This window comes from Pinus tabuliformis, chromosome 5_1, assembly GCF_031772625.1.
Source record: "Pinus tabuliformis cultivar Carrire ecotype Pingquan chromosome 5_1, CPIR1, whole genome shotgun sequence".
Classification (NCBI taxonomy): domain Eukaryota; kingdom Viridiplantae; phylum Streptophyta; class Pinopsida; order Pinales; family Pinaceae; genus Pinus; species Pinus tabuliformis.
The window spans coordinates 95,547,530-95,560,093 of NC_142305.1; the positions used below are offsets into that span (position 1 = coordinate 95,547,530).

Genomic DNA, 12,564 nt, shown 5'->3' on the forward strand with positions numbered 1-12,564 from the left:
TCCCTCTCCATGTCAATTAGTATTAAGCCCTAATTGGTTGCTTGGTCTTAAGAGGGTCGAATTAGGTAAGAGAATGAAAGAGCAAAGTTTGGATAAAATTGACTTGATCACCAACAAATGGATGGCCGATGCCTATTCCTTGGGTGGATGGAGTCTATGGATGTTTAAGGTTAGCTAATCCTTGCAAAGGAGTTAGGATATTTTGATGCCCTAGAATCAAAACCCTAACTATTATCTTTGTGAGGAATCAAAGGCACTTGGAAAAGCTACAACACGAGTTTCCAGAGGGACTACCATTAACATTTCATGTATGAGTAAAGCACATAATGAGGCTATCTAGATCCTATGCAATTGGTTTTCAACAAATTAGGGCATAATAAAAAAACCCTAGATAACCATTACATTCCATACCTTAGACATTAAATGAAAAATTCTTCAACAACAAAGCTTACTTACAAGATGAAATGCATGAATTATCCATCATTGATCCAAGATAACTTCTCCAAGGTCAAGAAAATAGCTCCAACATGCAAAGTACATTCCATAGGCCACATCTTGGCAAGATACAAGAGGATGAAATTCTCCTAAGAGAGGTTGAAATGTTCAAGTGATGATGATGAAAAGTGAAAGAGTTCTCTCCTCTGTTTATATGAGGAAGAGTTCTAATTTTACATGAAAGCCCCTAAAAGACAAGTAAAATCACAATAGAACCTTGGGTTACAAGCCAACCCAACTAGGTTAGACATAAGTTCAAATAAAAGCCCACCCGTGTGAGTCATGAGGCCTTAAAAGGCCGACGTCATCTAATAAATGAACTCCATGTAGCATGCATTGGGGCTTTTAGGTTCCAAGTGTGGTGTAGAAGCCTCCAAAAATCATCCTCTGAGGGTTGGCCCTCGATTCTCTATCAATATCCCTTTGTGGACCCCAAAATTCAATTTGGGGCAGCAAAGGTGGTCTCCTAGGTCTCCAACTAATTAAAATGCCCATCTTTGCTCCAACGTTGAGGGATTCCCAGGTGCTACTAGCCCTCCCACGTCTCAGAAGGTGAGACCATCCTCATTTGGGCTCTGGATCAGCTGCCATCTCTTAGAGAGTGACAAGGCCGACCTAGGGGCATGCTGGTCCAAGTGCATCATCCTGAAGAATCATCAAATGTAGTGGAAAGTGGCTAAACGTCCTAGGTGCAGAAAGTGTCCAGGGGTAGATGTGATGTGTTGCTACTACTCGGAGACCCAAGGCTCTCAATGCTTCACTTGTGGGTGCCACCGCCAATATGCTTCTCAAATGACTTGGATACATGTGGGTAAGGTGCCCAAAGCCTGGGCTACGTAACCACCTAATAATTACAACATAAAGTCTAGTGAAACCAACCAGACATCATGTACAATAATCATTTTTGCATCTAAGTGAACCAAACTTGAATGTAAAGGGCTATTTAACACTGCAAATAAGACTCCCCTTCCAAAATTAGGGCCTTGAACTCGCAATGATGTTTCCTCCCTAGGTACGAGTGGCTAAAGGACAACCCTATTAGGTGTTTTTAGCTCCCAAGGGAAGTAACATTTCCTCAATCCACCCTTCAATCAATAGGTGTTAGTGAATAATTATGGTATGGAGGGGAGAAGACTTCATGGCCAAGCAATGTTATCAGAACCAAACCGGTGATTGAACCGAAAAACCTCCAAACCGGGAACCGGTCGAAACGAAATAAAAACGAACCAAAAAACCGGTTGACCAAAAACACATATAATATTCAAATTTTAAAGGAAAACATATACATTATATATTCATATGCATCCATATGAATCCAAACCATTTATACACAAATAAACAAAACTTCTCATTTTTATAGCATGTAAGAGTGCACATGATCAAAATAGCATCGAGTGCAATCCATCTCTGAATCAAAAATACATCAACAAACAGGCTCTAGATGGCCTCTAGCATCCAAAAGAAATGATGTCATAACAAATACCTACATACCATCAAAAGCATTGCCTATATTGGGATCTTCGGCACAAATGTCACACTCTAAGCATTAACATAAGATAGAAAAAACATAGCATGTCAATTCAAGATTTTGTTTGAGTGATGGGTACATTTTTAGTAAGGTCATGACATAGCAGTTCAACAACCAATGCCATAGAGGGTTTGGTGTTATTGATTAAATACTAGTTTCATATCTTTGTACATGACAAAATCCAATGGAAACGTTGCAATCCCCCCAATCTTCAGATCTTGAAAAACTATTAAGTCTGTTGGATTTTAAGTGAAATCTAAAATTCTACTTTCTTCGTTTGAAATCCAATGAGGTCGGAACCACTCTCAAACATCCTGAGTCATTTTATGGTAATGTTAAAAATTTAAGTAAAAGTATCCATTTACTCTAAGAATTTAACATTACCATGAATTGCATAGCAATACTAGGGCCATAGGCTTGATTATTAGGTTGGTCCACTCAACAACAACAACAACAAAATTCTTAAGAAAAATTATGTTTCCGATGTCTTTGATCAAATTGTATGAAACCAACCAATTCGGTACAAAACCGGCTGGTTCAGTACAAAATTGGCCAGTTCAGTGAAAAATGGTTGGTTCAGTACAAAACTGGCCAGTTCAGTGAAAAATGGTCGGTTCAATACCAAACTGGCCATTTCCGGTTCCAACCCCTAAACCAAACCAATTTGGCCCCCAAACTGGTCGGTTCCATCGGTTCCAATCCAATTCTGATAAATTTGTGGCCAAGTGCCACGGTCAAAGGGCCCAGCATGATGGGGGGATCCACATCCTAAGTGTATGGATGTGAGGAGGGAACGACCATGGATGCATGAGATACAAACTCAGCCTTTGTATTTACTTTTGCTTGATTTTTCTTTGTATTATTGCTCGTAGCTCAAAGGGTTAGAAATTTCTTTGAATGATCTACAGCAATTGTATTACCCCTTAATGATGAGGCAACTCATTGATCATCGAGGTTGGGACATGCAAGGGTTCATTTTTATGACATAAAGGAGCAAAGAATACTCAGGAACTGGGTGATGAGGTAGGGCTCATGCTAGGCGTTTTGCCCACATACTAATGTGTATGTCTCAGCCCTCTTTTGCATTTTGATATTCTTTTATTTTATTTTGTGGCCATAATATGTTTTTTCCTTTTCTTTTAGCTGCATCAACCTCCCAAAGCAGAGTTCCAAGCCCTATCCAGGTACATGGATGTATGAGTGCCAAATTCCAGAGAACTTATGGTCAGTTGAACCCGAAGAATGGAGGTGGAATATGAGCTTGTAATGGAAGATGGAAAGTGGTAAGTATGGAATAGAGATAGATGGAACACGCTATCTCAATAAAGGCTTCCTGAGTAGTGTCCGTCCTATACCCATTGGGCCATTAGGGGAGGTCCCACTGGACTAGGATCAATGATTAACACCCCATTTAAGGTGAGGGAACAATATCACAATCAAAACCCCCCTTTCTTCCGGGTCACTCCATAATCCATATCAAAAGCCCAAATACAAACAAGCATAAGCACCCAATTGCAAAATGAATAAAGTGCCCTTTGATCAAAAGCCCACCTTTTTCCATGTGCTTTTGACGGATGGGTGAGAAGGTATATGACTGATGTAAGTGGTGGAGATAAAATAGCACGTTGTCAGCAAGTGTTGGCTATCAGGGGCTGCATGGCTGACCGGCTGGATGCGAAGAATTGGAGAAAATTTTCTCATAGGGTCACCCACTTTGGTGGGTAACAGACCCTTAACCAATAATTTCATAGCTTTCAATGAGCTATGAAATCCCAGAAACCTGCTTCTCTTCTTTAATTATCAAGAGACCCATAAACATACCAAAGACAAACTTGGAGGTGAAATCACATTGTGCAAAATATTCAAACAAGAACCTTTCAAACTACAATGACATCTATAACAGCATCTAGAAACTACGTAGCTGAAGAAAAATCTCTCCACAAAAACATGTCTAGGTACATGGTCTATGCCCACAAAGAATACATCAAATCCAAAAACACTTGTCCAACTCTCTTGCAGTGCCATTTTCCTTTCTAACTTAGACCCCCTACAACCATTACTCCCAACTCTAATGACAAATTAATGGGTATAAGATTGCAAAAAAACAACACAAATGGTGGTCTCTATTAATCCTAAATCTACTGCAATTTTAATGAGCAAAGACAAAGAACGAGACCTTGGTTCAAAGATAAAGAAATGATGTCTTATACCCTCCCATAAGGTTCAAATCCTCCAAAGACATGTCTCACCTCTTGTGGATCATCCCACCCATGCAGGAAATGAGCAAGCCTTCTTGCAGATTTTCAATTTCTATCATTTTTATTGTACCTGCACCTTCTCTTATACTCTCTCTTAGCTGGACATTTAGAATGTAGTTTCTAAATTGTTCTTATATCTTAATAATTTTTTTGTTTTAGGATTGATCTACAGATGTTTTCGCACTCTTACTTTTTAAGTCCCATTAACCTACTATTGTGGTCTATTGTGGGTCCATTGTGCTCATTAATAAAATTAACTTATCTTACTGGCAAATAAAAAAATAAACAAGATTTTGTAATCATTATACACATAAAGAGAATGCTAACTAGTTGTTTGTAAATACTGTGCTGATTAGATATTATTAAACTGGCCAAAAACACAAAATGAGTGCACATAGGGTTGGAAGGAGTACTGTCCTTATTGCTCCTAATTTTCTATATATAAAGATAGTATCCTGGCAGAAAAACAGAATTTCTTATATCTAAAGATAGTATCCTGGCAGAAAAACACAATGGGATTACACGTCCTGGTAAAACAGGACTAAACAGCCATATATGTTACATATCTATAAAAACATAAACAGTGCTCAGAAGATGAGATACATTTTTCATCAAGCTTTGAGGGTTAGCTCAATTAGAGTTCCTGTCGTTAAAAGCACCTTGTTATTCAGAGATACCATTCAGAAGTCACAGATCTTGGAGTCTGTGAACCACATCCAGAAAAATGACATTTTTCATCCTTATCCTCTGCAAACCTAAGGTCAAATTCCTAGCATTCTGATACTTATTATTTATTATATTTTGGAATTCTGTATATGAAAGACCCTTTCTATTATATGGGTTTTGTTTTCTACAGAAGAATTTTAGTTATAATTACAGAGAAATGAGGGAATAGGATAGAAAATACCTATGAACCTGGAAAATAACTTTCTTGCTGCTCTGTGTAACATCACGGCTGGCCTTCACAAGCCTCTCCCTCTTGTCATTCTACACTCCGCACCAGACAAAATCTTATTGGCTCTTTAATGTCACTTGGTTATTATAATTTGTAAACATTTTCTGAAAAATTGGTTATTCACTTATTTTCTGAGAGCGTTCTAAGAAGGGGGAAATACACATATTGACAAAAATGCATTTAAGTCCGTCAGATCTTCCCTGCTGCCTCAACGTTATCAATAATTCATATAATATAATGATTACTAGTTGGCATTAACCAACGAAGTCAATGGCAAGGTTATTATACCATTATCACACAAAAATGGCGTTTAAGGTATTTAATTAGTAGTTCGAAGCATACCATCTCGTTGAGTTGGTCGCGGTACTTCTCAAATTCAGCTTTGAATGGATTCTCGGTCGCCATTTCTGTTGTTGAGCAGTTGGCGAAGGTCGCCGGGCGTTTATTGGGAACACCTGCTGCAACCGACGGCACGTAAATTGAATTGAAAGATTAATTGCCGAAGAGTTAAAACGGGGAAAATGGAGAAAAAGCGGTCACCTGCCGGGGTTAAAGGCATCTTAGCAGCCATTGGAGACAATCGCCGTGCACTCCTAGCGAACATTGTCCTGTTGCACATAACACCTTTTTATTTCATGATTTCTTAAACCCTCTCGACGCCCTTTCTCACGCTTAAACATAACTTTTTTTTATTTCATGATTTCTTAAACCCTCTCGACGCCCTTTCTTACGCTTAAACCCTTTTTCTCTTGTTTTCATCTTCAACCAGCCAGCCTTCTGCACAAGATAAACCATTTTCTTTTAAGTTTTTAATATCGGATGAAACAACAATATTCCCTGCATTATGGCTTTATTATTATATTATATTATATTAATTATGACTTAATTGTGCTGAATTAATGAATATTAAATTTAATGGTTGCAATTATTAGTGGTTGCAATTATAAGACCAAAATTATATTAAATTTAGTGGTTACAATTACATCTAACAGTGTAAGTAGATATATCACAAATTTATGACTTAGCAAGAGTCTAGATTCCATGAGGACGATGGGGTAACTTACTCTTTGGGGTTAAACATGTTTTCTTGTGGATATATCACAAATTTATGACTTAGCAGGAGTCTAGATTCCATGAGAAGGATAAGGTAACTTACTCTTCGGGATTACACATGTTTTCTTGTGAAATTTGAAACCAGATAAAGGGGATAACATCCCATTGTGCCAACCACTAGATCGAGAGTTATCAAAATTTGTGTCTATGACTTTATTTTTTAATGAAATAATAAACATGTCTAAATAAATATTTAAATTGACATATAAAATAAAGGGAAAAAAAAAAGTTTCAAAATGTATACTTCTTTAAATTGCAAAAAATAAAAATAAAATTATTTAAAGTATTGAAAAAAATTATTTTTTTTTGTAAGCTGCGGTGTTGTTCTTCTCCTCCTGAGCAAGGTCAGCTTTGACAGTCTCTGGTCGATTTGCGGCCAAACGTATTTTGTAGGCAATATTAGGACTAATGATTCCCCCTCAGGGGGAGGGCGATGCGCCTCCCCCAAAGGACGACAACAAAAAGAAACGAAATGAAGAAAATGACAACACATAGGTGCGGAGTGACGGTAATATGGATCCAAGCCCACATCAGGACAAAGATCAGGATCAACAAGATCAGCCCAAGGTCAGCTCATCCACATGCAAGCCAGTAGATACTCAAAGGCCAAAAGTAGAATTTCCAAGCCATCGAATCAATGCCAGAATACAGTTCATGAGGGATCACGCGTTAATAGGCAAGTTCATCGGACTTTAGCCAACTGAGAAAGCGCTAAGAGGCTGGAAGCCTGAAAATGGAATCCAAAGGGTCACATTACTCTGCAACTAGGGCCTAAAGGTTTTTTTACGGCCATCTTCAACTGCTTGGAGGATCAGAACAGGGTTCTGGACATAGGGCCGTACTTCTTCAACGCCGCTGGTATGTATCTCAGAGGATGGGTAGAACGTTTCAACCCTGACAAGGAAGATCTCAGTTGGACTCCGGTTTGGATAAGGCTTTACTCTCTTCCTGTGGAATATTGGGAGGAAGACTCCTTGCAAGAAATCGGAAATGCACTAGGTGAATTTATCAAAGTGGCAGAGGAAACAAAAATCAGCAGATACACCTCATATGCCCGAACATGTGTCTACATGAACCTCAATCAAGCCCTGCCAGATGCGGTAATTTTATTTCATGATGATATTGAATGTGTTCAGCTGATAGATTATGAGAATGTACCATTTCGGTGTAGGAAATGTCATGATCTGGGTCACTTATTTAGGGACTGTTCTCTAAATAGAAAACCCCCCTCCCAGATGTCCTCGGACAAGCCTGCTCCTGATGGATTCACCAAAGTGGTTAGCCGCAGAAGAAACCACAAGAAATCGGTAACTAATCCCAGGATGCATCCAGCTAGCTCCTCCAAACCTTCAACCAGAAACAGCTTTGCTGCTTTGGCAAGTAATGATGATCCTAAGTCCGAAAATCCCTCTCTCTTTGAGAAGGAAACCATTAAAGATAAATAGAAAGCGACCTTATCGCTCCCAGAAGATCCGCTGATCAGCAAAACTCTCCCCATACCCAGTTGAAAACCCCAGCTTGGAACTTTCAAGGAATGGAGGTCGATAATACAACACCCAGCCCAAGAACGACAGCTGAAACAACTGAAGAGTTACAAGAATCCCAATTCATGGAGGAAGATGCTGAGAGAATAGACATTGGTGAACTTGATATCTTAGGCCTAGAGCAGGCATGAAAAACAAATAACTTTGATAAAATCCCAGATCGGCAAGTAGACAACCAGGTGGAGGTCCTAACGTGAGCACAAAAGCATCACTCTCTTGGTGTTCAGATTGGAAGTCCTTGGGATGGAAAGTTTATTGCCAAAGACAACAAAAAGCGTGGGAGGAAAACCACTCTCCAAAGAACTATCAGAATAGGAGAAATGTTAGTGGAGTCAGGCAGATACTCCAAGCTAACTAAGTACTTCAACATCAACCCCAATACTTCCCAATGAAGTTGATTTCATGGAACATTAGAGGGCTCAACAACCTAAGGAAAGGCAGACTACTCAAAAACATGATCATGCAAGAAAAACCTCAAATTCTATTCTTGCAAGAAACTAAATGCAACTCAATAGCTTTGGAAAAAATTGCAGCGAAAGCCTGGCTAGGTGGGATGGTAACAGTTGTAGATGCTCATGGGGCATCTGGCGGCCTTGTAATTCTATGGGACGTGCACACTCTTTTGCTCAACAATATACATGCAAACAAGAACTTCATCCAAGCAATCTTTCACATAAATGGCACTAACATTTATGGTCATATTACTAATGTGTATTTTCCTCAGGAAACTATGCACAAAGTTGAAATCCTGGACATCCTTTCAGAGCTCAACACAAATAGGTTGTACCCTCTATGGATTTCCGGAGGCGACTTCAACATGATTGCAAGGCTGGAAGAAAAAAAGGGAGGTAGGAACAGACGTAACAGAGATGGGAATCACCTAAAAGACTTCATTCAAAATAAATGGTTTATCGATATCCCCTCTAACAATGGTTTCTTTACATGGAATAACAAAAGAGAAGTATTGCATAAGATTGCTTTGCGCCTTGACAGATTCCTCTTATCAGACAATGCAATTCACTTGGGTGGAGAATTTGTAGCTTCTATCCTGTCGATATCGGGTTCTGATCACTGGCCTATAGCCCTTCAGTGGAATCGCCCCGATCACAACATTCGACGGCCTTTTCATTTTGAAGCCTTCTGGATGTCTCATCCGGACTTCAATAAGTTAGTCAATTCAGCATGGAGCAATTTTCCCCTCCTAGTGGCTCCAAGATGTCTCAATTTCAATAGAAGCTCAAGCACCTCAAAGGCAAAATCAAGCATTGGAATCACACTTCTTTTGGTAACATATTTCAAGATTAGAATGCCCTCAATCAAGACATGAAGAATTTGCACCAGAGGATCATAATCGAAGGACAATCTGAGGACCTGACAAAACAGGAACAAATTCTTGAATCACAAATCTTAGCAAGAGCAAAACACGAAGAAACCCTATCGAGACAGAAATCAAGAATAAAGTGGTTGAAGGACAGTGAAAAAAACACAAAAGTTTTTAATAGAACTACCGTTCAACGCAGAATGAATAACAACATATCCCACATTCAAAATGAGCAGGGAGCAAAGATTGAAACTTATGAAGGTATTGAAAGTGAATTCCTCAATTATTTCAAGCAAGCACATCAAGAGCCAAACATAGACAGAACACCAGCTATTGACAAAATTATGAGGAACATTCCCAAACTAAACTCACAGGAGCTTAATCAACTCCTTCTCTGACCTGTAGACCTTCAGGAAGTTGAAGATGTAGTGCATCAATTCAAAGTTGGTAAAGCGCCAGGTTTGGATGGATTTACCTCCAATTTTTTTCACAACTTTTGGGCCCTGATCAAATTGGAGGTTTGGCAAGTGGTGGAGGAATCGCGTACATTAAGATGGACGTTCCCTAGGTTAAATTCCACTTTCATTGCATTGATTCCCAAGGAAGCGGAGCCCAACACACCTGATAAGTATAGGCCTATCTCTTTATACAATATTATTTGCAAAATTGTATCAAAAATTATTGCTTCCAGACTGAAATTATTGCTTCCTCTCATCATCTCGCCTGAAATATATGGTTATGTAGAAGGTAGGCAGATAACAGATGGAATTATCCTAACTCATGAAATAATCCATTCACTGAAGCAATCCAAGAAACTAGGTATGCCGCTCAAAATAGACTTATCCAAGGCTTTTGATAGCTTAAGTTGGATTTATATTCGAAAAATTCTAACAGATTTTGGTTTTGCTCCTCCTTGGGTAAGTTGGGTTATGATTCTCTTATCCTCATCATTCTTTTTTGTGCTCATCAATGGCATACCTTCGCCCACCTTTTGTCCCTATAGGGGTATTAGGCAGGGATATCCCCTTTCTCCTTCCTCTTTGTCATCATGGCAGAGGGATTGGGTCGCAGCCTCAAATCAGCCCAGCAATCTCATCCCCTCAAAGGCTTATCCTTTCACAACTCCCCTACTTTCTCTCACTAACAATTTTTCAATGACAACATGCTTTTCGGCCATCCATCTGGTCAGGAAGCCTATCAACTCAAAGCTCTCCTGTCGGATTTCTCAGAAGCCTCTGGAGCCAATGTCAACAAATTCAAGTCTCAAATTTTCTTCTTTAACACTCTTGTCATTACCCAAAATTCAATAGCGCATATTCTTGGCTTCACCATTGTCGTACTCCCATCCAAATATCTAGGAGCACCTCTAACTGCCTTGGCTCTTAAGCACTCCTCCTGGAAAATCCTCTTAGAAAAGCTAGAGGCTCGTCTCTTCCTTTGGACTCACAGGGCTCTTAACATGGCCTGCAGATTAGTCCTCATAAAAGTTGTTCTTCATTCCATGCCGCTCTACCTCTTTTCTATCTTGGCCGCTCCCAAATGGGTTCTCAAGGAAATCAAGAAGCTCCAGCGCTCCTTCTTATGGGGTAGCTCTAGACCCACCCGTAAATGGGCTCTTGTCAAATGGGATAAAGTATGCCTTCCGAAGGATGCTGGTGGCATTGGTTTGAGGGACCCGTCTCACAGTAACGAAGTCATGGGAGCCAAAATTTGGTGGAGATGGCTCTCTGCACCATTCACTCCCTGGGCTTCTCTATGGACCGCTAAATACACAAGAAATTGCCCAATTGAAGAACAAATACGAATGTCAGAAGTGGGCATGGGATCATTGATATGGAATTCGGCCAAACAACATAGGAACCTAATTCAACAGCATAGTTTTTGGGAAGTCAAGAATAGCAACACGGCTAGATTCTGGGAGGACTCCTCGTAGCAGCTGCCAAAGCTCAAGGACATTCTTTCTCACCTACAGTTAGCGGAGCAGGATTTGCATGAGTTAGACAAGGTCAGACACTTTTGGAATCCCTCTTCCATAGAGGGTTATAGACGTTGGGTTGAAGCGGATTAGATTCTAAGGTACGGCATTGAACAAGCTCAACACTCTCTCACTTCAGAATTATTGAAAAGGAAAATACATTTTTCAGAGGAAATGGATATTCTTAGGTGGGGCTATGAAGAAAAAGGCACTTTTACCACAAAGGAAGCTTACAATATAATCATCAAGGAGTGGATAGTCAAAGATGTACTATGGAGCAAAGCCTGGGACCCCTCCAACTGGCCAAAAGTTTCTACCTTTCTTTGGATCCTATGTCAAAATAAAATCCTCACTTGGGATAATCTTAGAAAAAGAAATTATCATGGCCCTTCCATATGGCCCAACTTCAAGCAATAAGAGGAATCCATTATACATCTTATGCAAGCCTGTCATATTGCGTGCAAGCTATGGGAAAAAGTTAGCTTTCGCTGCCAAAAAGAAGGCAGAGTTCATGGGGACATCAAAGCTACAGTTCGCAACTGTAACCAATCACCGTATCAAAGCAAACTTCTAAACAATCTGTGGAATCGTATCCCTGGACTCTTGATGTGGAACATCTGGAAGGAAAGGAATCGCAGGATATTCAAGGACCAATCCATGTCTATAGAGAATCTCTGGACCATATTCTGCCAAAATATCAAAAAATTCCTCTCCATAATTTCTTGGTCCCAGGAAGATCTTCCTTCTCTACCGCAAGAACAATCCATCTGGGAAAATTGGATTATTCATTTGAATCAAGAGCTTACCTCCAAAGAAAACCCACCTCCGCTTGGCTGTCTGCCTACAAAGTGGACTCCCCCCCCAATAACATGATTCAGCTTAACTTCGATGGAGCCTCAAAAGGCAATCCAGGAAGCTCAGGATTCGGAGGGGTCTTCAAAGATCATCAGGGGGCTCCTCTACTACTTTTTCTTGGCTCAAAAGGTTGGGATACCAACAACTCAGCGGAATTGGAAGGCCTATGGCAAGGTCTTACCTTAGCACAAGACAAAGGATTTTTTCCGCTTATCATAGAAGGGGATTCACAGATCATTATAAATATGGTAACCAAAATCATGCAAGGCACTCCCTCGCACAAGGTAAGCAACAACTGGCGAATGGCACAAAGGCTTGAGCTCATTGATATCTGGCTTTCTCGACACAGGGCCATTTCCATTAAGCATACTCATCGAGAAGGAAATAAATTGGCAGACTTTCTTGCAAATATTGGAGTGGAATGTGGGCTGGAACTTCATACAGGATCACTCTCCAGCATCGCCTCAGACTCCCAACTAATGAATTACCACACCATAGTGAAGAATGATATGAACCAGGA

At 39.9% G+C, this 12,564-nt stretch overlaps 1 protein-coding gene across 2 annotated transcripts in view; it reads right to left on the minus strand.

The window, feature by feature from the left end:
- The window catches only part of LOC149163618 (uncharacterized), an 80,211-nt gene extending 74,279 nt beyond the window's left edge, over positions 1-5,932 (minus strand). The window contains exons 1-3 of one of the 2 annotated variants that reach the window (XM_089430776.1): positions 5,777-5,932; positions 5,579-5,691; positions 5,189-5,268 (exon numbers count right to left, since the gene is read on the minus strand). In XM_089430776.1, the coding sequence (XP_089286902.1) occupies positions 5,189-5,268; positions 5,579-5,691; positions 5,777-5,855 (272 nt within the window). In that variant the 5' untranslated portion in view covers positions 5,856-5,932. Of the gene's footprint in view, positions 1-5,188; positions 5,269-5,578; positions 5,695-5,776 lie in introns of both variants that reach the window. The other variant, XM_089430775.1, reaches the window with a different exon arrangement.
- Positions 5,933-12,564: the final 6,632 nt, after the last annotated feature.